The 22,211-nt window shown below is 39.1% G+C and overlaps 1 protein-coding gene across 23 annotated transcripts in view; it reads right to left on the bottom strand.

Annotated features, from left to right (window-relative positions):
- LIMCH1 (LIM and calponin homology domains 1) overlaps positions 1 to 22,211 on the bottom strand; it is a 377,436-nt gene that overhangs the window by 87,458 nt on the left and 267,767 nt on the right. For 17 of the 23 annotated variants that reach the window (XM_019640788.1, XM_019640792.1, XM_019640787.1 and 14 more), the window contains 4 exons: positions 18,745 to 18,851; positions 13,679 to 13,709; positions 11,550 to 11,660; positions 4,328 to 4,523 (listed from right to left, as the gene is read on the bottom strand). In XM_019640788.1, the coding sequence (XP_019496333.1) occupies positions 4,328 to 4,523; positions 11,550 to 11,660; positions 13,679 to 13,709; positions 18,745 to 18,851 (445 nt within the window). Of the gene's footprint in view, positions 1 to 4,327; positions 4,524 to 4,935; positions 5,314 to 11,549; positions 11,661 to 13,678; positions 13,710 to 18,744; positions 18,852 to 22,211 lie in introns of those variants that run through there. The other 6 variants (XM_019640798.1, XM_019640796.1, XM_019640799.1 and 3 more) reach the window with 2 other exon arrangements.

The raw sequence follows: 22,211 nt of genomic DNA, 5'->3' as shown, positions 1-22,211 counted from the left end.
AGTTATAATCAAGGAGCACAGACATTAGGAGCTATAGGAATTCAGAGCTGTGACGACCTGCATTACAACAAGGATTTGCTTTCCAGGCAACGGTTTGAGTTACAATAAATGTATATTGCCCTTCATCAGAGCCCTGCCTGGTGCCCACTGCTGGAGGCAATCTTTTTTCCCTGTGAACCTTATGGTCCAATGATCTATTTTCTCCTTTGGGCACTTTTTACTTTCTACCATGGATTTTGAGAACAAGGGCTTTATATCACCCACAGTACTTATTACAGTGTCTTTGCACACAGTGGGCGTCTTCAAACTGTCTGATGAATACATGAATTGGTTTGGCTTAAAGAGGGTTTTAGGCAACGCAGAAACATCCGTTTGCCAACATCAGTCTTTCATTGGGAAATAGCGCCAATAATTAATTCTAGTGTATCCTTGTTTCCCGAGTCTCATATCACTAGATTTCTAAGATCTAAAGAGTGAAGCTGTCATTAAAACAAACACTGCTATTTATAGGTAACCACCATTTTAATGCTGGTTGAAAATCCTTAATCGATGAGAGCATTAAAAGGCTATTCAACTCCAAAGAGAAAATTACCTATTTACACTCGTGAAAAGAGCCTAAACTAAGAGTCAAGAGATGCGACAGCCTAGCAGAGTGGGAAGTGTCCAGGGTACGAAGTCAGATCCATTTCACGCTAAGCTCAGCCTACTCAGTAACTATGAGCCTTTGCATTCATTACTTCACCACTTGAAGCCTCAGTTTCCCAATCTGTGAAGTGAGGGTAATAATACCATCTACTGTATGGGCTGTTGGGAGGCTCAGACACCTGTAAAACTACTGGTCCAGTACTTGGCCCACAGTAATTGCTTAATAACTGCTGATTCTGCTTTATGTCATAATAGTTTGCGGTCTGTCAATCATGAGCTGTGGGCTGAGGCGTGTCTCTAACACACTTGACTGTCCTTTTCTATAACCAGGAATGAAACGATTTGCCCTGCAGATGAAATGATTTAATGGCTTTTAAAAGACTGTAAAAGTTAAAAGCATTGACCATAAACAAGTTGTTCATTGTGGCAGATAAAATATTCAGCTTATGAATTATTCATGCCACTTGCTTTCGGTCACTGAAGCTTTGACCATTTCATTGCTTGTTAGTTTTTCATTTGTAACTTAGTTTCCTTCCCACCGCAAGTCTTTTATCAAGTAGTGTACATCTGTCTCCAGTGTCATGACCAAATGTTTAGAGCCCTATGAATTAAATAGTAAATACTACTTTACCTTGCCAAGCTCTTAGATTTGTTTCCCTATTTAATATTATCCCCATTTTATAAAGGTGGAAATGGAAGGCCGGAGAGGCCAAGAGAGCCCCTTCTCCATGGCTGGTTAGTAATGGTTAGGGACTCCAATTTCTGTTCTTCAGACTCCCAGGCCAAAGGTCCTTCCTCTGGGACAGACTTCTCTTGTCCTCTGCTTAAAGCATCCTGACTAGGGGAAGCATTGTACTTTGTTGAATAAATGAGTGAAAGAAAATGATTCTTCAATCAATTACAAAGGATTAGTAATGGATTAGAATTGTCTCACTTCTAAAATCGTATAATCTATGAACCTTATTTGTGTACAATATCTAAAATACATATATTATCTATAAAATACTGAGTGAAAGTCTCAAAATAGGTTGTTTAACACATAAACAGATCACTCTTATTATTTATTTAAACATTTTTATCAAAGTCTGATCCTTCCTTTCCATGGGGCTACATTTCTCTCCCTTAGAGCAAAAAAAGATTTTTTTTTAAACATATCTTTGCCATACACACTCCTAACACTCTGCTTTTAAATCTTTCTCTAGCATTTTAATTTCTCTCATTCTTTAGTTCTCTCCCTTAACTCGTCTTTTATATAAAAGATAAGAGTATTCATTTAACAAAATGAACCAATTTATAAAATATGTTCTTAATTTTCAAAGTACCTGAGTAGAAGTTTTTGTATTTCTTCTTCAAGGAGGCTCACTAAATGGCCTCAGAAGGAATGATAGTGAAGGTGAGGGAGAAATTGGCACCTCCCTAAGCAAGACAGATTGGCTGAATCGCGCCACGGCATCCCTATCAGGTAGCTCTTGTGTCCAACCCGTAGAATCAATGAGTGTGGCTCTTGACTGTCCCTATTGATTGGGTCAGTGGGCCTCAATAATAATAAAAACAGAACCTCTCCATATTGTCCCAATAGGGAGTTGGAGAATCTGATGGCAAGACTTTTCCTAACGGATGATGAGTCCTAGAAGATAAATTTTCAAGGCTTAATAAAAAAATTCTCTTAAATTTGAAAGTGTTTATTAGGGCTAGCAATCTTCTTGATTAGCATCATTTAAAAAGATCTACCATAAACTTTAAGGAAATACAACATCTATGTGGATAAAATTATACTAAACTTTTCTAGGCAGATAAAAAATGTGCTGCTTTTCTTTAAAAACCTCATTAGGTCTTGATTAGTTTACAAGAACATAAGCCTGAAGGTATCAAGCTGATTGGTGAAATGTGTGTGTAAGATGCTCTTTCATGGATGATGTTTTTTGTGAAGCTCAATTTCATGTTATTCTTTAGATGGAAAAAACATTTATAAAAAGACTCTAGCTATCAATCTTAATTGCTGCAAACTAAATTGTGCCTCTGCCCAGCGACAATATTAGTAACCACCATCTCAAATCCCTTCAAGATGTGGTTCCTTATAAACTCTGAACCCCTGGAAGCTGGTGACAGAATAAACAAAGGATCTACATTACCAGTTATAAAAACCAAGATGAGGAAAATAATAATTTTTTTTAAACAATCAAAATAATATGGATAAAATCATCTGGTTAAGATAGGTTTTGCAAAAGTAGACCCACCTTTGAGTTATGTTAAAGCTCAGTTACATCATGCACTTGGTTCTGTAACTTCTAAACCTGTGGGTGGTACTTGAGAGGTCATATAAAATTTTAGAAATGTTTTTCAAGCCACTCATAATGTACCATGGAATTCTTCAGGAGTCACATACTATGTGTCCCTGAGGCTAATCTATTTGTTGGAAGGTTTAAGTACTAAACAAAAGGGTTTAGTTCAGACATTTCAGAATTCAAAAAATCCACTAGGCAAACAAAGAAGTGTGGGTAAATTAAGCTTAAGAGTTTAAATTTTGGACTCATAATTCCTGAGGCTCACATTGCTACACTACTTACAGACAGTGATTTTTGTCACTCACCAAGGTTAGGAAGAAAACTTACCCTCTCTAACGTTCATCTATAAAATACAGATAAGAAGGAGTGTCTCACAGCTCTGTGAGAGGGCCAAGTGAGACATTGTGTGAGTAGCTCATAATCTCTGCTGAGGACTAAATGAGATACTAGCAGTCAAGGAATTAACTCAGGACCTGGACACATTAAGTATCCACATAGTTTAGTAACATAGAATTTTATAGCTGAAAGGACTCTTCTAGCGATAAAAGATTATTTTCATCTCAGAGAGCGGCTTAAATCTCTAGAAATATTAGCATCAAGAGACACCTTTAAAAAAATACAAACAAAAAATTCCCCACCAGCATTAGCATCTTTCTGCAAGTTTATACATGCAGAACTAAGCCATCCCCCTTCCTAAACGTGCCAAAGTGTAAGATATTAAGGTAAACAGCTTCTGGAAAATAGGCATTAAATTTATATCAGTTTGCATGACCACACATTTTTGTAAAGAAAAATGATCATTCCTTACAGGTGATATAAAATCTGCGGGATTTAAATCAAACCCAGCCCCAGAACAGGCAGTCCGGGCTGTGTACTATACATTAATGGCCACCTGCATCGCTCTAGTCAACAGTCAGGTATCATATGCATCAAACAGATGGCCCAAACCGTTCCAATTAAAGTTTAGCAACCCCAGACTTCAGAACTTTTTCTAAGTGTGTGTAGTGTGTTTCCAGTTTGCTGGAAGTTGATCCCTTTTCGCTTACACAGTGTGGCACTCACTCCAACATTTCCCTTCCTCATACCTGGAGTATATAAACCTTCGGCCCACTTTATGAGCTAATGGTCTGCACAGCGTCTTGATTCACTGAGACCAAGGGAGGAATGATGTCACACATTTTCCAACAGAAGATATGCTCACTGAGGCAATATTCAAACTGCTGGCAAAGCCAACCCAAATTCTAAGGACTGTGAAAAACAACATTAAAAGACTCTTCTTGTGCCAGTTTAGAGTTATCAGGTTCTGACTTCTCAGTGCCAATCCCTCCACCGGTGACAAGGCAGCCCTTGTTCATGTTTAATTCTAAGATGTGCAGTTTATGGAGGCTCCAACCTACCATCGCTGCTTCCCCTGAGGACTACATCTGGCGAAGGTGTCTGCCGGGAACGGGAGCCAAAGGAATCCAGGCTGTCGAAGGAATCATCTCTGCCGTGGCGAGGGGGAGAGAGAGAGTCGCTGCGCTCAGAATCCCAGCAGTCGATGTAGCCACTGTCTCGGATACTACGTTTAGGACTCTCAATGTCATCAGTCTCCTGTCCAAAAATAAAACGAAAGGATTACAGACACTACAGCAACAGATGTTGAGCTTACAATATCAGGAAAATCGGTCTCCTGTGGTTCCCCTACACCCCCCAAATCCCTGCATCTAGTGTCAGTATTGACAGGTTATGGCAAACAGTTATTGAATCGATTATCATCTACAAGCCAACATTTCATTCTCTAACGCTTCCCTGCTGGCTGTAACTTTCCCAATCAGAAAATCACACACATTAAGAAAAACAAACAACAAAACAAAACAAAACACAAAAACCTAGTAGCTCTTACTCTGCACTGTTTTTTTTAAAAAACAAAAAATCAAAGGAATTAAGAATTAAAGATCACCAAGCTTGGATTCACAAGAATCCTGTGACAGATGAAAACAAAAGTGAAAACTAAAACCTTAACCTTGACCGATCTTTCAGAATCCATAACTGCATATCTGTCCTGGGACAGAGCCTCTAGTTTAGCAGTGCAACTGCTCCCGTTCATGCAATCTGGCAAATGCACGCAGCATTTGTTTTTGCAAAAGAATCAGGTCCGTAAAATCCTGGAGCAGCACGCTTCCATCTCCTGCTACCTTGAAGGGGAATTCCTGCTCTGAAAGGGAGCTGTCTTTCTGAGGCAAAAAGTTTAAAAAAAAAAAAAAAGCAATGAAAAATATGCAAAATGCTTTTCCTGATGCCTCAGAAGAATCCAAGCATGCTCTCGCTCGGCCAGCTCTTGGCGCTGGGGGAGCTGAAAGCACTTGAGGCTGACCCACATGTTCAGAGCAGCGAGAACAATGGCTGTCTTTGACAGCCTGTGATTATAAATTCTTTCCAGCGCAAGCAGCACATACTAAAACACTGAAACTCCAGCAGGAGAAAGGTCAGTCAAAGCCATCCTCACCCTTGTGTTATAATAAAAGCCTTGTTCCCGCCAGTGTCTTAGCATTAATTACAATAGTCCAGGCTGACGAAAACAAAAATAACTCCGGTCACTGAAAGATAAACCTCAATTTAATCTCCCCCAGACCGTCGCTTAAAAACGGGGCCGTGCATGACATTGGCAGCGGGGCATGTTCTCATCTGCAACTACTGGAATGTCACACTGGATTTGCTGGGATGCTCAGGAAAGTCCCCTCCACATTCCCAGTGAAAAGAAAACAATAAATATTCTCCATGTTCGAGATTGTTGGAAATTGTCTGTACAGGCTAACATGCCCGCTGGAGCCAAAGCCTTTGTAGGAAGCACCTTTGCTGGCTGCTTCTATCAATTATATCCAGATCCTCTGACACAATCCCCAGTGGGAGGCACTTTGAGGGGACGGAGTGGCTGTAATTCACAAGGCACACACAGGTTTTGCATCAAGAGAAGAGGGTGGGAGAGAGCAGAAGGGCAGGGCTGAGAGGAGCACCCCGCGGTCTCCACACTGAGGACCTGATTAGCGCCCCTGAAGAACGGGCTGTCAAGTGGCCTGGGTGAGTACAGCTGACATGACTCTCCGGAGGAAGGCAGAAATTCCAGTTATGGAAATTAAGGTAGTTTATTTGTAGGTCAGAAGTTAACCAGGACTTGAACAAAAGCCAGGACTGACTAGCTGGAAAAGGAAGAACTCATGACTAATGGAAAAGTATAGATCTAAATTGGATATGGTTTCATATTTAATTTCTTTGAAAAGGCAAGTAATTATCTTGGATTATTTATCCACTGAGAATAGGCCAAATGCTTAAAAATGAAGTTCACTTTTATTGAACACTTACTATATGTCTGGGGCTATGCTTGATGCTTTTTATTTTTTATTATTATTATTTTTTAGCTGAGCCATGCTGCCACCTGTTGGCAGTTCAGCGGCAGCTCAGCTCGGGCTGGGAATCGAACTGGCAACCCTGTTGCTCAGAGCTCACACTCTTGAGCAAGTTATTAAACAACTGAGCCACTTGGCCGGCCCTGCTTGATGCTTTTTATACGTTAATAGTATCTAATCCTCACATACCCCACCCCAGTGATGTGGTTAGCATTGTCCCCATTTTACAGAAGAGAAAAGTAAGAATCAGAGAGCATAAGTAACCTAACTGAGGTCACACAGTAAGCAGCAAAACTGTGATCCCAACACAGGCCTCTGTCTCCAAATCCTAAGGCAGCGGTTTTCAACCTGTGGGTCGCGACCCCTTTGGGGGGTCAAATGACCCTTTCACAGGGGTCGCCTAAGACCATGGGAAAACAAAAAGATATTTACATTACGATTCATAACAGTAGCAAAATTACAGTTATAGAGTAGCAATGAAAATAATTTTATGGTTGGGGGTCACCACAATATGAGGTCATATTAAGGGGTCGCGGCATTAGGAAGGTTGAGAACCACTGCCCTAAGGCAAACACCTCACAACTTTGGTGTAGTTACATCTGCCGCCATCAGCATCATCACCTCTTCCAATCATGAGACACTGTCTCCTTACTCTGTGGATGATGCTAACCTGGATAATGGCCCTTTGCTAAATGCTATTGATGCCTAGAATACCACCCTATAAATATTGCAAAAGTGGCACTGTAGGGCAGTTTAGAATAGGTTAAGAGCATGTCTTGGAAGCTCGACTGACTGGGTTTAAATCGTAGCCCCACCTCTTGTCAGCTGTATGACATTAGCTCAGTTATTTTACCTTGCCCATTCTCAATTTTCTCATTGTAAAATGGAGCTAATAACAACATCTATTTCACAGGGTTGCTGGGAGGGTTAAGTTACTATATGGAAAGCATTCAGAAAAATGCCTGAACTATAGTAAGTGCTCAAAAAGTGTTAGCTATGGTTATAATTACTACTGTGTATTCATTTGCATATGTAAATATCAATCATACAAAATTTATCATCAATGTAGTTAAGGACACAATCTTATATACACACTGACACTCTTTTATCTCCGTTTCCATTTATTTCCCATATCTAGATGCGTTGGGTCCAATTTCCCAGTAGGGAAAGCAGACACTCAGGGAGTTCAGCCACTGGTCACATCTAGAAGTGACACAACTGTACAAGCTGGTTGGGGCAGCATTACAAAGCCGGATTTACTACAGAAAGGCTCTCCCAAAGGCCCACATGTTTCCCCCACCCCTACTCTACAAACCATGGGAGAAGAAAATAGAAGAAAGAGAAAGTCAACATGCTTCTTGGAACTTCAGCTGCTTTCTCACAGCTAGTTATGGGAAAGGAAAACAGAAAGGCCGTTCTGTTCACGACTATGCAGAAAGCCAAGAATAAAGCTCTGGATCAAGGGAGAGCTAGAAGCTGAACGGCACGGCCAGTTGGGAAAGTGAAACACCAGGCCACCCGCGCCATCTTTGGCAAAGCTGGTCCCTTGGAACCTTGGGGTGAAGCAAGAAGCTGGTACTTCAGTCAGAAATAAAGATGGATGGACAACTGTATTGGATTCCTTCAAGTCACCTAAACTTAAGCTTTTGAGGGAGATTAGAATATATAAACCAACATAAAGGCTAGCACAGTCTAAATTCTCCTTTCTTGGGGTCTAGTTATGACGTCTATATTTTCACCTAGGAGCCCAACAGCATTCTGTCTTCTACACAGAGCACTCCAGGGAAGGGAGATAAGACTCAAATCTGTCCATTGTGCTAATTGCTAGTTGTTCTAGTAAAAGCGTGTTAGTGAGTAGGGTGAGAACCACCAGCTTCCACGTTTTTGAATTATTTCATTCATCTGTCCTCTTCATCTTCTCTTTTGTCAGAGGTAATGAAAACCAGCTAGGGTTGGTGGATGACGTATGGTATCTGAGAAACTCCAGATGCCTCTGTTTTACCAGTCAACATTTTCTGCTTCCTTTGTGATTTATTTATAAAGTGGCTGAATCCCACTCTGGAGGATTTTCAGGTTCTACTTTTCCAGCCTGATGACCCATGTCCACCCACCACATTCTGGTTGGGGAAGCCATTAATTCCACAGATATTTGCGGAGCGTCTTCCACGTGCCAAGCACTGTCCTAGTGCTGGGGACACAACACTCTGCAAAAACAGTAAATACCCTGTCCTCATGGGCCTTCTATTTTAGAAGGGAAGACAAAAACTAAACAGAAAAACGAATGAATACAAAGCTGGGTGATAAGTATTACTGAAAAATAAAGCAGGTTAAAGGGAGAGAAGTTGACGGGAGTTGCTATTTTGGGCAGAGGTCTGTGCTTGTCCATCACGCTCCCTGCCCCCATCCCTTTACCCTCTTGTACTGGTTAACATTTCTCAACTCCTGAAACAGTAGTGGCTTAGGCCAATCATGGTACCCCTTGCCCCTGGTCACAGTGGCTAGTTCAGGAATAGGACCTGAACTGGGCCAGAATTACACCCTTGGAAATTTTACGGCTGGGGCCGAGGGACGAATTCCCTTGCCTTTGTAATCCTGGGGATGCTGTTGGCCATCCTTGATGTGAGGGAATGTTTGCCTATTGGAGGAGAGAATGAGTTCATGGAGAAATAGAAAGAGATGAGGGAAACACAGAGAGGAAGCACCTAGACTTTTGACTTTCTAATTCCAGTCTGAAATCTCTAGGGCTAACCTCAGCCCTATGGTTCTTCTCCCTTCAATCTCGATAAACTCATAGTAATTCCCCTTTGTTCAGTTTAAGTGTTTCCTCCTTTGGAAGGCCTCCTCTGACATACCCAGGCTCGGTGAAAGGCCATTGTCACTATGCTTTCAGAAACCTTTTTTTTTTGGAAATAGCAATAGCAACCTAGTATGAACACCTACTATGTGCCAGATGCTTATGCTAAGGGCCCTACATGTGCTACTTGTATTACAGAACGTAACAAGTTGCACCACAGTTACTAATTTCTATGCACATTTCTCCCACTACAAAAATGAATATAGAAAAATGTCTGGCTAGTCTCTTTTGTGAAAGAAAAAATTTTAATTTCAAATTTATTTCAGCCTGTACTTGTGCAAAAGAGATGACTATGGTCCCTCAGTATCTGTTCTCCATTTCTTTTCCAGTGAAAACACTCAGTTTTTAGGTGAAATAAAATCTACTTTTCCCAAGTCTTTCCTTGCAGCTAGGTATGGATGTGTGACCAGGTTTATTAGGTCAGTAAGATGTGAGAAGAGGTGTGTTTCCTCCTGACTCAAATGTGGACATGATGGCTAAAGCTCGCACACCCATCTTGGACCAGCCGCTGAGAAGCCACGGGTTGAGTATGGTGCAGCCAAAAGATGGAGGAGACTGGGTCCCATACCAGCCCTGGAGTACGCATGTCCACACCTCACTTATGTGACTTAAAATAAAATTCTATTTTACTGAAGCCACTGCTAAAGTTTTCTGCACTTCCTAGCTGAACCCAATCCTAATTGATAAAATGAAATAATACATATTCTAGATAAACTAATATTTCCATGTATTAGACATTGACCTGTGACGTTCAGGTCAATGACTAACTACTTCATATAGGAATATGGGACTACCACAGCTGGCCATTTTAGTTATGTTTTGTCCAGTGATACTAACTATTCTACCGTGTCCTGTAATGTTACCCATATTCATGAAAAAAGGCAACAGCTGTTCACAACAGGCCATTTCAAGGCAGTTGAAATAACCAACTGTCTTAATAGAAAGGGAAGCTAAGAGAATTGAAGAAACCAATAGCTGCTCAGATTACAAAGGAGCTGGACTCGTGGTAAGATATGTCAATAATAAGAATAAATCAGATTCCAAGAGACTCCAACAGGGGAAATGTGAGGCAGAGCTTTTAAATACGTAGTTTAAAAAAGATGACCCATCTATCACTATTCAAGTGCAAATTTAATGTAAAAAAAGTTTAGATTTCACAAACCCAGACTGGATCTATATGGGATTTGTACTTTCTCCAACAATAGAATTAGATGAAAAACTAAAGGACAAATAAGAGTTAAGACTAAGAAACAATGTGTTGTGTTTAATGGAGGTGTGTTTACTTTATTTTTCAAAGAATTTAGCTTTAAATACTTTGCTTATATGTATTATGACCAATTTTAAAGATTTGCCACTTAAAAATATGTGAGCCAGCCTGGCTTGAGGAGAATGAGAACTATGAGGGCGATTAGCTGTGACTTAAGGAAGGAAGAATAAACTATTAGAAAGTTAGAGCAAATTCTTGCTTTCAGCATTAAAAGAAAATCTGCAAAGCATGGAATGTCTTTCAATGAGTTCTCATTAGTGCCATTTAGTTTGCACATTAGAGAAAAAAGGAAGAGTAAAGCCTTAATTGATTTGTGCCACACCATGGAGGCTACTGATTACAAATAAGCCTTACCTATTCACTAAGGCTCTTCCCAGGTAATACTACATCCTAGTGCTTGGAATGAGTTGATCTATACTGTTGAACCTTAAAAAGGACCACACAGGCATGTACACATAAAACATACCACGGTTTCCTTGACAAATTCCTACCTCAGGTCAGTTTTTCTCATAATCAAGTAAACAAATAAAGCTTTAAATACTGTAAAAAATGTTTTCCAAATTTCCAGCTCATTCCAATACAATAGCCATGACATGCACATCTTAGAAGAGAATGCATCTAATTATCAGCGCTTGTCCAGGGTGGATGCCCAGGCAAGAACTTGGCTGAGGTTACCTCACCCACACCAAGGCCCTGATGGCAAAGCAAAATGACCTTTAGGATGAAAGTGCAGAGCAAGTCTTCATTTTTGTATAATGCTGCATTGTTAAATTCAGGCATTATTCCCCCAAGAAAACAAGCACCAAGTTCTTTGGCATACAAAACCGTAGACTGACAGACTGAATTGGCTCTTTGGGAATTGAAGTTGGATGAGCTCAGATCTCCCATTTTCCAAAGGGTAAAAAAGTTCAGGTAAACGTGGGATGCACAAGGCAAGTATGTCAACGGTAAGGACGTCATTGGTAAGACAAGTGGTCTTTTCCTTGAGGGCATGACATCCTCCGCCTGTGCAATTCCATCACGCAGAGCTGTAATGATCTTAAAAACAAGCAAATGTGTTGCTCTCCCACCTTGTCTAAACCTCATGGGACACAGAAGAAAAGCCAAGTTACCTTTCTCATCTGAGCCAGCAAGCCTTCGAACTCCTTCAAGTTCAGCGTCGTTCCGCTGTAGGATGCACAGCTATTTGCTGCTTTTCCCAGCCAGTAAATCGTAACTAATACCTGTGAAACAAAACCACACACACAGGCAGGAGAATTTTCCCTCAAGAATTACTTTTAAACTAAAGAATCAGTAATGCTCCACTAATAGAAAAGCAGGAAGGCGAGAATGTGCAACGTTGATTTACGAAAACCACCATCCATGAGGTATCCATTAAATGTAAAATCATTTTAATAAGAACCCAATGCTGCATCAGTCAACACAAACATGATTCTATAGTCAAAATAAGACTCCAGTTTTATGGAGAGCTCATCTATAAGACAGCAAGAAGGGAAACTAAATCGTCTAAAATTATTTTGTATAATGAAATACTCAAATATTCAAAATTAGGAAGCACGCTTTTTCAGAAGCCATGGAGTCTTAACCCAGAAAAGCTAGGAACAGGTTGTCAATTCCTTTTGAGAGACGTGCTTTTAAAGGCCTACAGTTTCTCCTCATAGGCACAGAGGCTCTGCTAAGACCAATGGCAAAAATACGAGGTGTGATAAAGGCTAATTAGTATTTCCCAGCACAATATCAACACAATATATCTAATTAAAGTCAGAAGAAAACAATATAATAAAGAATACGATCTGCAGATACCTAGTTGTGCTGTGGGGTACAGGTAGATTCCCATTAATCTGAGATGGGAAATATTTAGCTTGGACAAGATTACTGCCTATTAAACCACCTTGGATGTTTAAGAAGGTCTGTGAACATTCAATGGTCTGAAGCCACAGTCCTAAGTTATTTTGTTCTGTCTTTCCAAAGCAACTGTCCACAAAAGCAAATGTCTTTTACACTGATGCTCTCATAATAACTGGCAGAGGTTGGCTGAAGAGGGGTCCTTAACACTGAATAACTGGGATCTGAAGCCTATGGAAAAGCTAAGACCATTATTTCATTTTCACATTCGGTCTTACTGCTTCAACCAGGCTGGGAGGTACTTATTGTACCCCCCTCCACCTGCTAGGACAGAAAATGCCTTGGACAATGTGATATGTGTCCATTGGTTCAGATGGTAACAGGACTAAATTTATGGTTATGTGCCATCAATGTTATGATGTGATTTCGTTTTCTACCTGTATGGGAAAATTACACTTCAGAAGTCCTTCAAAACTTCCAGAAATCTTTTTTCTTTTTTTTAACTGCTTACAAATAAATTTCCAGAGAACAGGCGATTCCAAATGCCAGGACATTAATTAGAATAATAAAATCACTAATGTGTGCTAAGCATATGAGATTATCTTGAAAGGTGTAATAGGAGAACGGAAAAAGAACTGTGTTGTGTTTTAGACGATAGGTTTTCTGATTTGTTTAAAATTGTATGATGAAAAATGGTATATTGTTTTAGTTTATAGTGGAAGAAAAAGAAAGTAAGGATGAGCATGTCAATTAAATATAATAGCACCCTGGTCATTAAAAAAAAGGAGGGAGTGTCACAGCTAATTTTCCTCTTTTATACGCAGAAGGTCATTTCTTACATTCCTAGATTTAACCTTAAAATAAAAGAGCACTCCTATACTTGCCTTTTGAAAATAAGATCTAATTTAAAAAAGCTGACTTTGGGAAGTAGTAATAAAATCTCAAAAGATTAATAGGAAAAAAAATACAAAAAGTACAGGTCCACGACAGCAAATACAATTCATATTATGCTGATCTTTCCCTAAAACTTGCCCAACTGCTTAATATAATAATCCCATCTGTGCCTACCAATGGAAAGGAATTAAAGGTAGTGCTGAGACAGACTGTTTTGTGTTTAAGAAACGGAATCACAAACAGAGCACAGGCTTTCATTTGTTTATTTCTAGATTGAGCACTTATCCAATTAAAGAGAACCCCTTCCTCCCCCCCCAAATCTGCCATTGTTATTTCTATTATAATCATTAACAATTCTATCAGAGATACATACACTTGTCTTCTAAGAAGGACTCTTGCTAACAATGCATATGAGAAGCCCTGAACATGTGAACTAAATCTTACACTTGAACCACCAAAGTCAGAAGGAGTAAGTTTAGAAAGTGAAGGTAAAATAACTTACATTTTTCAGCTTCCTACTATAATCAAGGCTCCTAGTTAAGAAAAAGGGAAAGAAAATATGATCAGAACAGCAGTTTCTTCAATGTGATCTTCCTCAAACACCTCTAGGATGCACCTAAAGTTAACTAATATAATTAAATTGAAATAATCTTTTGCAAGGACTAGTGATTACAGGTACCAAATACAATTATTTAGAAAACACAAGGTGGGCTTAATGTTCCATCGTGTACCTTGAAAAGATGAATGCTTTATAACATCTGGAAAATAAAGAATTCCATTTAAACCCGGGATTGTTTATATCTGTATTCTCAAAGATTAACTGTTAAACTAAAATTCTGCCTTGATTATAGACCACTGTCAAATTGAAATGTGACTACACTTGTAAATTTTTTTCATAGAAGTACTTTTAACAAAGGTCTAAAACCTTAATTAAATAGGCCTGAAAACATATGTACAAGAGGCAATACTATCCAAATATTTGTTCTTTTCTGCTATGGATATAATTTAGCATTGGGAATTAGCCATAAGCAAGAAAATATGCATGTTATGTTCAAATATACACATGTGCATTCTTAAATACACATAAATATTTATCCTCAAACTGTAAACAAATAAGCTGGTGGTACTTTCTAAATATGCATACAGTGAAACATAAAAAATTTTCCCCAAATTATTCTAAAGTTCCTTTAACATGTCAACATATAAAATACTAGGAAAAACAAATGCCGTGTTTCTTTTTTCCAGTAACTTCAGTTGGGGGGTGTGTGTGGGGGGGTTCAAGAAGGAGAATGTAATGCTACTATATGTATCAGGCAACAACTCCTTCAAGTATTTAGACTTCAACTACTTCATTGCTGCATTTTCTGACCCAAAGTACATATGAATGAATAGGTGTCCAATTTTAAGTCAATTGAGATTTGAGGGAATAGAAAACAATGTAGTATAATATATACTATGGAGATAAATCCATCAACATGGACTTGGATTGAAAGAAGCACTGGTCCAACTTGGATTTGATTAAGAGAATACTTTTATACTTCCCCTTTTGACAGAAAAAAATGGTATGTCATTATCCACTTAGATATTTGCTAGAATTTTTAAAAATTTAACAACAAGGGCCGGCCGAGTGGCGCGATGGTTAAGAACTGGCTTGGGACGCCAGAGGGCCCCGGTTCGGATCCCACATATGAGGGCCAGTGACAGCCCTCCACAGCTAAGATGCTGAACAACAGCTCGACCTGGAGCTGGGCTGCCGAGAGTCGCCGGCGACGGCGTAGGCTGCAGCCCCTGTGGCAGTGGGTTGCCATGGGCTACCGTATGTAGCCAGCAGCCAGCGTGAGCGGCCAGCAGCCACAGTGAGCAGCCGTCCAGAAGCCGGCGACTGATCTGCCTCGCCCGGGAAGAGCGCAATGATGGTGCCAACTTGGGCCAGTGAAGCAACGTCCTCCACAACTAGACTGAAGAACAAAAGGACAGCAACTTGTCTGTTCCCCTTCCCCAATTCCCCAATAAAAATCTTTAAAAAAATAATAATAAAAAAAATAAAAAAAATTTTAACAACAACAACAATTTAACAAAAAAAACCAAGATGAACACAATAAAAAAAATCTATAAAAGATTTGAAATTTTTATGAAAAACAAGAACAGGGAACATAAAACTTTTCTGCACTAAGGATAAAAGTTCATTGATTAAAATTGTGACCCAGTTCTAAAAAAAAAATCATGTTTGGCACATAGTAGAAACTTAGAAAGTATTTGTTGAATGACTTTCACTTAACAATCAATTAGGTGAAAATGCTTCCAAATATTTTAGAGACATACTGGGGAGCAACGAAAAGCCTTCCCTCTTTTCATCCAATTGTTTTGATTCCCTGGAATGATACCGGCTGCATGCACTTCTGGACTCTACTTTCATTTCCCATCCAGGTTGTCTGGCATCCATTACAGGTAGAGTTCACTAAATTACACACGAAGTAATCATTTGCAGGTTTTCCTTTTTTTTTCTTTTTAGATTTACTCAAGTTACCTCTCAAAAAAGTGTAAGAAAAATTACCTACAATGAAAGCTAAACTGAAGAGTATTTTTTAAAAAGCAATTTCAGAAAAGCATCGAAATTTCCTCTGTGGGGTCTACCCCTATACCTTATTGCTTATGCTATTAATTGGTGTTATGGGGGGTGTTCTCCACCTTTGCTAATGTTCTGTTCAACTTTTCATGAAAGAAAGCAGAGAAATACAGCAGTTCTACTTTAATCTACCAAAGCTATAATATCTATGTATGTTACAAATGTCTCTGGTAACAATGCCAAATTAAGCCAGCATCATTTACAGAAAAGTTATGAAAAAGAAAGCGTATCTGTTCCCCACTCCTCCCTAAAACTAGAAATGATTTTTTAAGTACTATAAATAAATTTATGCCATCATTTTGATATAAGATGATTTATATTCTTTAAATATTCATACAGTGAAATGAAAATCTTTCTCCATAATTATTCCAATTCCACATCCTACAGTGCTTGGGGACCATCCCTCCCACCACACTCATCCTTGCTCATTACCCTTCTACCATACTGGCTACTTTTCTTTTCAAACATCAAGTCTGTTTCTCTTCCCCAGCCTTTATACATGCTCTTCCTCCCCCACTCATGCCTTACAGATCTTTGCATGGCTGTTTCTTGCTTCCCATCCATGTCTCATCCCTTAGAGGAAATACTGGAGAGGCCACTCTTTCTTGATCACCTCTGGACTGATCACTCCTTTTTTTTTCAGTTTTATTGAGATACAACTGACAGAACACTGTATAAATTCAAGGTGTACAACATAATGATTTAATATATGCATGTATTGCAATGGTCACTATCTTCCACATCATCTATTATTTCTTCTCAGCACTTATCGCTTCCTGCTATTGTCTTATTTATTTATTTATTTCTCATTTCTTGACATGGATGTAAATTCCATGTGGACAGAAGGCACTGGCTATCTTGTTCATTCTGGTTCTCTGGAGACTAGAAAGTATCTGATATATAGTAGCTGCTCAGTAAATATTTGTTGAATGAATGAATGAAAAATGATAGAGTCATAGAGAAGGTGATGGAAAAGTATTGCTTAAGGAAAATAATAATGCTCAAGTGAAGTAAAAACTAAAAAGGGAAAGAAATGAGGAGAAGAGGTGAAAAAGGTGAGATAGATGAGAAGACAAGAGAAAGAAGGGAGGGGAACATAAGGAAGAGAAGGGGATGGGAAACAAAACAGAGAGAAAGATAAAAAATGACAGAGAAAAGAATAGGAGAAAGGGAAGATGCAACAGTAATTGAGAAGTGATCATTTCTATGTACCACTGGTCTAAGTGACTTTCCCCTTTAGGTTGCTTTCCATGCCTTGACTTAAAGTCTCTTTCATTAAAAGTTGGTTGAACCATCTTCTCAGATCTGCACTGAGCACATTTTAACTAGAATCATACCTGAGAGAACATTCTGTCCAATTCCATTTTATAGATGAAACAAGGGAACTTGCTTAACATTACAGAACTAGAGGGTAGAAGATGGAGTGCTAAGATCCCCAACTTTGTGATAACCCAGTTTTTTGTAGATAAGCAATAAAAATGCTAAGAGTTCTGAATTACTAAAACCAATCTCAGGATTCCCTTGGTTTAGTAACATATTGATTTAAAGTAGCTCTAATGCAGCTACCAATATGTATGTCAAAGTGAACTTTCCCTCACCCTCCAAGCAACGTGTATGTGACTAATTATTATGATGTTGCACAGTTACTGTTGGTTCTGGTCACTTGGCACCAGGCCAAACTATGACTGAGATGAGGCAGAACCTGAAACAGTTTCCTAAAATGAATAATGATTTATAGAGGCTGGGTACAATAATAAATGGAGCATGTGATGACTAAAATTAGGTAGTTTCTATATTCAAATATCATAATTTTACTCTGTTATTTTTGTCATTAACCAACATTTTTCCATGATAAATATTGAAGAATGGCACATTAACAACAGAGAATCAATTTTATGTAATCAATCATGGCTAACTCTCCTTTATTCACAGTCACAAATCATAAAATCCAATATAAACTCCTAACTTGATTTCATTCAGTAGTTTCCATTTTTTTCCCAATTATTTTCCCCCATCATTAAAAAAAAACCCAAAAAATCAATATCATCAAATGGTATAAAATTAACAGCTCTGAATTTTGGCATCCCTCCCTTTTCTGTTCTTCTATGACAAAATGACCCATAAGTAACCAAAAGGAGAAGTATAGCCAATCCACAGACCCTGTCCATGTAATTAAGCTTATGATTAAGGTATATTCATGACAAACATGGTTTGACTAAAGTGGAATATGTTTTATATGAAATTTGTAGACTCTAAAGGACTTCAAAACCACAGGTATGTTATTTCTACCATCTTATAGGACTTTTTATCTCACTAATCTGGTCCTGAGCTATTTCTTTACAGAAAGCGCACAGCCTTTGACATTCTTTCCCAAGAATTCTTTGGCCCCAAACATGGCTCACTGAGTAGAAACAATCAACAGTAGTCAAATGGCCAATAACCCATCTTCAAAGAACTTGATCATTGACACATATGAGAAAACAGTTACAAATATTAATGAAGAAGTGATTTCTCCATGATCTATTGCTCTCTCTGCATAATAAACAGAGTTCAGATCTGTTTACCAAGCTTGCAGTCTTCCAGAGCCTATTCAAATGCCCAAATGGAACTAATAAAAGCTTTTTGTCTAACACACACAGATTCTTCGCATAGTTCTTTCTTGCCTCTTCGTCTGTTAAGTTTCACCTAACATTTTACTCTTTAACATTCTAACTCTATACGGGTGATTTTTGCATTTCAAAAAAAATTATGTTTGATCAGAATGAAAGCTATACACAGGGAAGTCCAGTGTGTCTTGTTTTCAAAGCTTGATCTTCACCTTCACATTTTTATTTTATTAGGCATGCCTAATTCTCTGCCTCTTAGACCTTATACCATCATCACAAAGCTGCAAATCAAACCATAGACGGGTTTCCCTTAACTATAAATTGTGCATTACTTACTTGACTGTTACTCGGTTGGACGTATCCTGTAGGTCACTAGGGTCAAAAAGTTGAGATTCTTTAAGGCCCAGCTCTTTACAACCTCTCAAGAATAAGATGATATTGTCCTGGAAGGAAGAAAAGAAATCCAAGTCTATATTATTTTGTATTATCTTTATAAACCAGCCCTTCCTCTTTAATAGTCCAAATTACTGGAGGGATGTCAGTCATTAAGGCAGCGAGAGTCAGGTCTAAATCATGGCTTTCTGGGTTAAAAAAACCCATACTTTGTTAGGACATGCCCAAGTAAACAGACACTTCACATTTCTAAACCCACAGCCGTGCCAAATTCATTTTTTCCCTTTACCTTAACACGGTTTTATAAAACTGTAAGTAAAATATCACTAAAAAGCAGAATTTAGCATCTTTTGGGGGAACAGTACTCAAAAAAACAGATATTCCCTGTTGTTTCAAAGTTTTGTCCATGTCTTATTATCTAGAATCTGGTTCAAAATTGATATTTAAAAAATAGGTTTTACTACCTGCGTGTCATCTTCAACAAGATGTTTTTAATTGATCTTCTAAAATATGTCTTTTATCAGTGGGTTTTCACTGATAATACCTCTTGGTGGACTATAAATTGAATTAAGTGAGAAAACATTCTAGACTTAATTGGGAAAGGAAAAAAGAGGGGCAAGGACAGCTTTGGAAAATAATGCAAAAGACCCTCCTCAAAGTGAAAGTTTTCTCTAGCAGGCACAAATTTACTTTGAACTGACAGAGTACTAGGCACAATAGATAATTCAGGAGGGTTCTGGTGTTCATTTGTTGGGAGTCAAAAAAAACCCCAAAACAAACAAGTGGCTCTGGAAGGGATTGCAATTGTGGGTCATTCTTTTGGAGCTCCAGGGTACTGGCAGCAGGTTCATCAGTTACAAGTTCCTGACTGTCCTCTTCCTAAAAAGCTTCTGACAAGCTAAATGGCCTCATCAGTTAGTGAAAACTACCAAGAGGAATGGTAAAAGTTGGTTACAGGAGTTAGATCAATGTGAATCCATCTGAATACTATAAGAAAGATGCTACAAAAGTCCAAAATGATGGTGCAATTCAACAAAGCGCACAGAAAGGAGAATTTTCCTCAATTATCCAGTGTGTAGGCAGGATTCTAAGATGACCCCCAAGAATCCCACCCTCTGGTGTACAGATGCTGTATAATCCCCTCCCTTTGAGTGCCAGTAGAACCATGAATATGAGGGGATATCACTGTGATTATGTTACTAACCTGCTGACTTTGAGTTAATCAAAAGGAAGATTATCTGATTGGGTCTGACCTAATCAGAGGAGCTTTTAAAAGAAGGTGAAGTCGGAGTTCTTGGTGGCCGTAAATTCTATAGCTGGAAGGAGATGCATTCTGTCAACAACCACATGAGCTTGGAAAAGGCTTGGACAAAGCTCAGATAGGACCTCAGCACCTGTCATCACATTGATTTCAGCCCCGTGAGACCCTGAGCAAAGAATCCAGTCATGCCATGTCCATACTTCTGATCTACAGAAACTAAATTAATATATGGCTATTGATTTAAGTTGCTATGTTTATAGTAATTTTTATGTGGCAATAAAAAATTAATACACCCAGGCTCAAAACAACAAGAGCAATAGCAATAAATCACTAACCTTTGGCAGCTCTTATTATATGCCAAGCATTCTTCCAAGAGTTCTACATCTATTAACTCATTTAACCCCAGCATGGCCTTAGGAGGTAGGTACTACTATCATCTCCACTTGACAGAGGGGCAGTCTGAGGCACAATGAAGCAGCTTACCCAAGGTCACATAACCAGCAAAGGATGGAAACGCAAAACAACATGGCATATATGAAGAATTCAAGCTTCAAATCTGAAGCCAGCACCAAAGGAAGATGATGCTATGGAATCAGGGGCTGATTACAGAGGGCAGGCTGTGGAAGTCACAGAGGGGCTGTAATCTGAGAAATGAGTGCCCAGACCTCCAGCAGAAGTAGGGGGTAGGCTGGGGTGAGGAGTAGACAGGGTGAAGGAAGAACTTAAGAGGAACAAGACAGGAGTCAGGGAGACCAAAGGGGACCTCACTTTTCCCCCATGGAGGGTGGCCCATCCCAGAATGTGTTATTTCCTGTGTCTTTTCTGTGTCCCTGCATTTTTTTCAGCAGATAAGATGTGCCATCATTTACAAGACCTGTGTCATTCACAACACCTCTTGCAGAGTACAAAAATTGGCTGGTTATAGTCTGAAAGCATCCATACCCTGGCCAATCTCTCTTGCAATTATTTTGCATGTTTTAAAATGATCAAATTTCTCCTTGGAGTTTTTCTATTTTCCCTCCCATCTCCAGAGATTTATAGATGTTCAGGTGAGTCTTTTCTAGGGCATGCAACTATATCTCTGGTTGATCTTTGAGCTCTGAGGGTTTCCTGCCCAGAGGAAAGCAAAAGGATGGGTCCTGGCATTCTCCAGGAATCATTTGGGACCACAATAAAAGGACCAGACCTGTGACCGCCATGTCATCCCATAAGAGGTGCATCACTGGGGCACCTCAGATTCTCAAGACAGACAAGGAGGCGTGCTTCCCATATGCATTCCCAGATGCGCACTCTAGTGCCACGCACGCTGCATTCCGCACACAGACTGCAAGTACAAAAGCGCTGTGTTGCCAGCCAGCCTGAACAGTTGGGGCTGGGAGATTTAAATAACTGCAGGTCTCCATCCAGCTCCTTGGGGCAACCTAATGATGCTGGAGGGGAGCCAAATTCCAGTCAGGAGAAAAGCCAGAAGGAAGAGCCCTGCAGCCAAGAGCTAACTGGGGCAGCGACGACCTGAGCGGGCGGAAAGGACTGTGCCTTTAATTACATAAAATGCAACTTGCAAATTCCCATCTGCCTTGCTCTTCACATTGAGATTTTCCCGCATGTATAATTCCAAGCAAAACTCACATACGCGTATGAGTGTTTTCGCTTCAGAAGCCAAGTAGTGTAACGAAGTCTCATTTCCAAGTGAGAAGTGGAAGATACTGATTTACAATGACCATTATATTAAGCTCTTACTAATATAGCATTCCAAATATGCTTTTGTAAGGTTTCAAAAGAAGTTTTTAAGGACTCTTGAAAAAACCCAATGACATGAAAAAGTAAAAATTGAAGATTAAAGAGACACAATGACCAAACATGATTTGTTACCTTTGATTGGACCCTAGGAAAAGTACATAAGGCTATGAAAGCCCAATTTAAATATGGACTATATGTTGGATGGTATTATTGAATGAATGTTAAATTTCTTAGACATGATGATGTTGAGATTGTGGTTATATGAAAGAATGCCTTTATTTTTAAGCAAATGTGAATTATTTAGGGATGAGTTATCAAAATGTCTGTAACATAATCTCAGATGGTTCAAAGAGAAAATATGTGGGTGAGTGTATAAGTGTGTGTGTGTGTGTGTGTGTGTGTGTGTGTG

The sequence above is a fragment of the Hipposideros armiger genome, unplaced genomic scaffold (genome assembly GCF_001890085.2).
Source record: "Hipposideros armiger isolate ML-2016 unplaced genomic scaffold, ASM189008v1 scaffold_53, whole genome shotgun sequence".
In the NCBI taxonomy this organism is placed as follows: domain Eukaryota; kingdom Metazoa; phylum Chordata; class Mammalia; order Chiroptera; family Hipposideridae; genus Hipposideros; species Hipposideros armiger.
The sequence above is the reverse complement of the archived record's forward strand: the minus strand, read 5'-3'. Positions and strand labels throughout refer to the sequence as shown.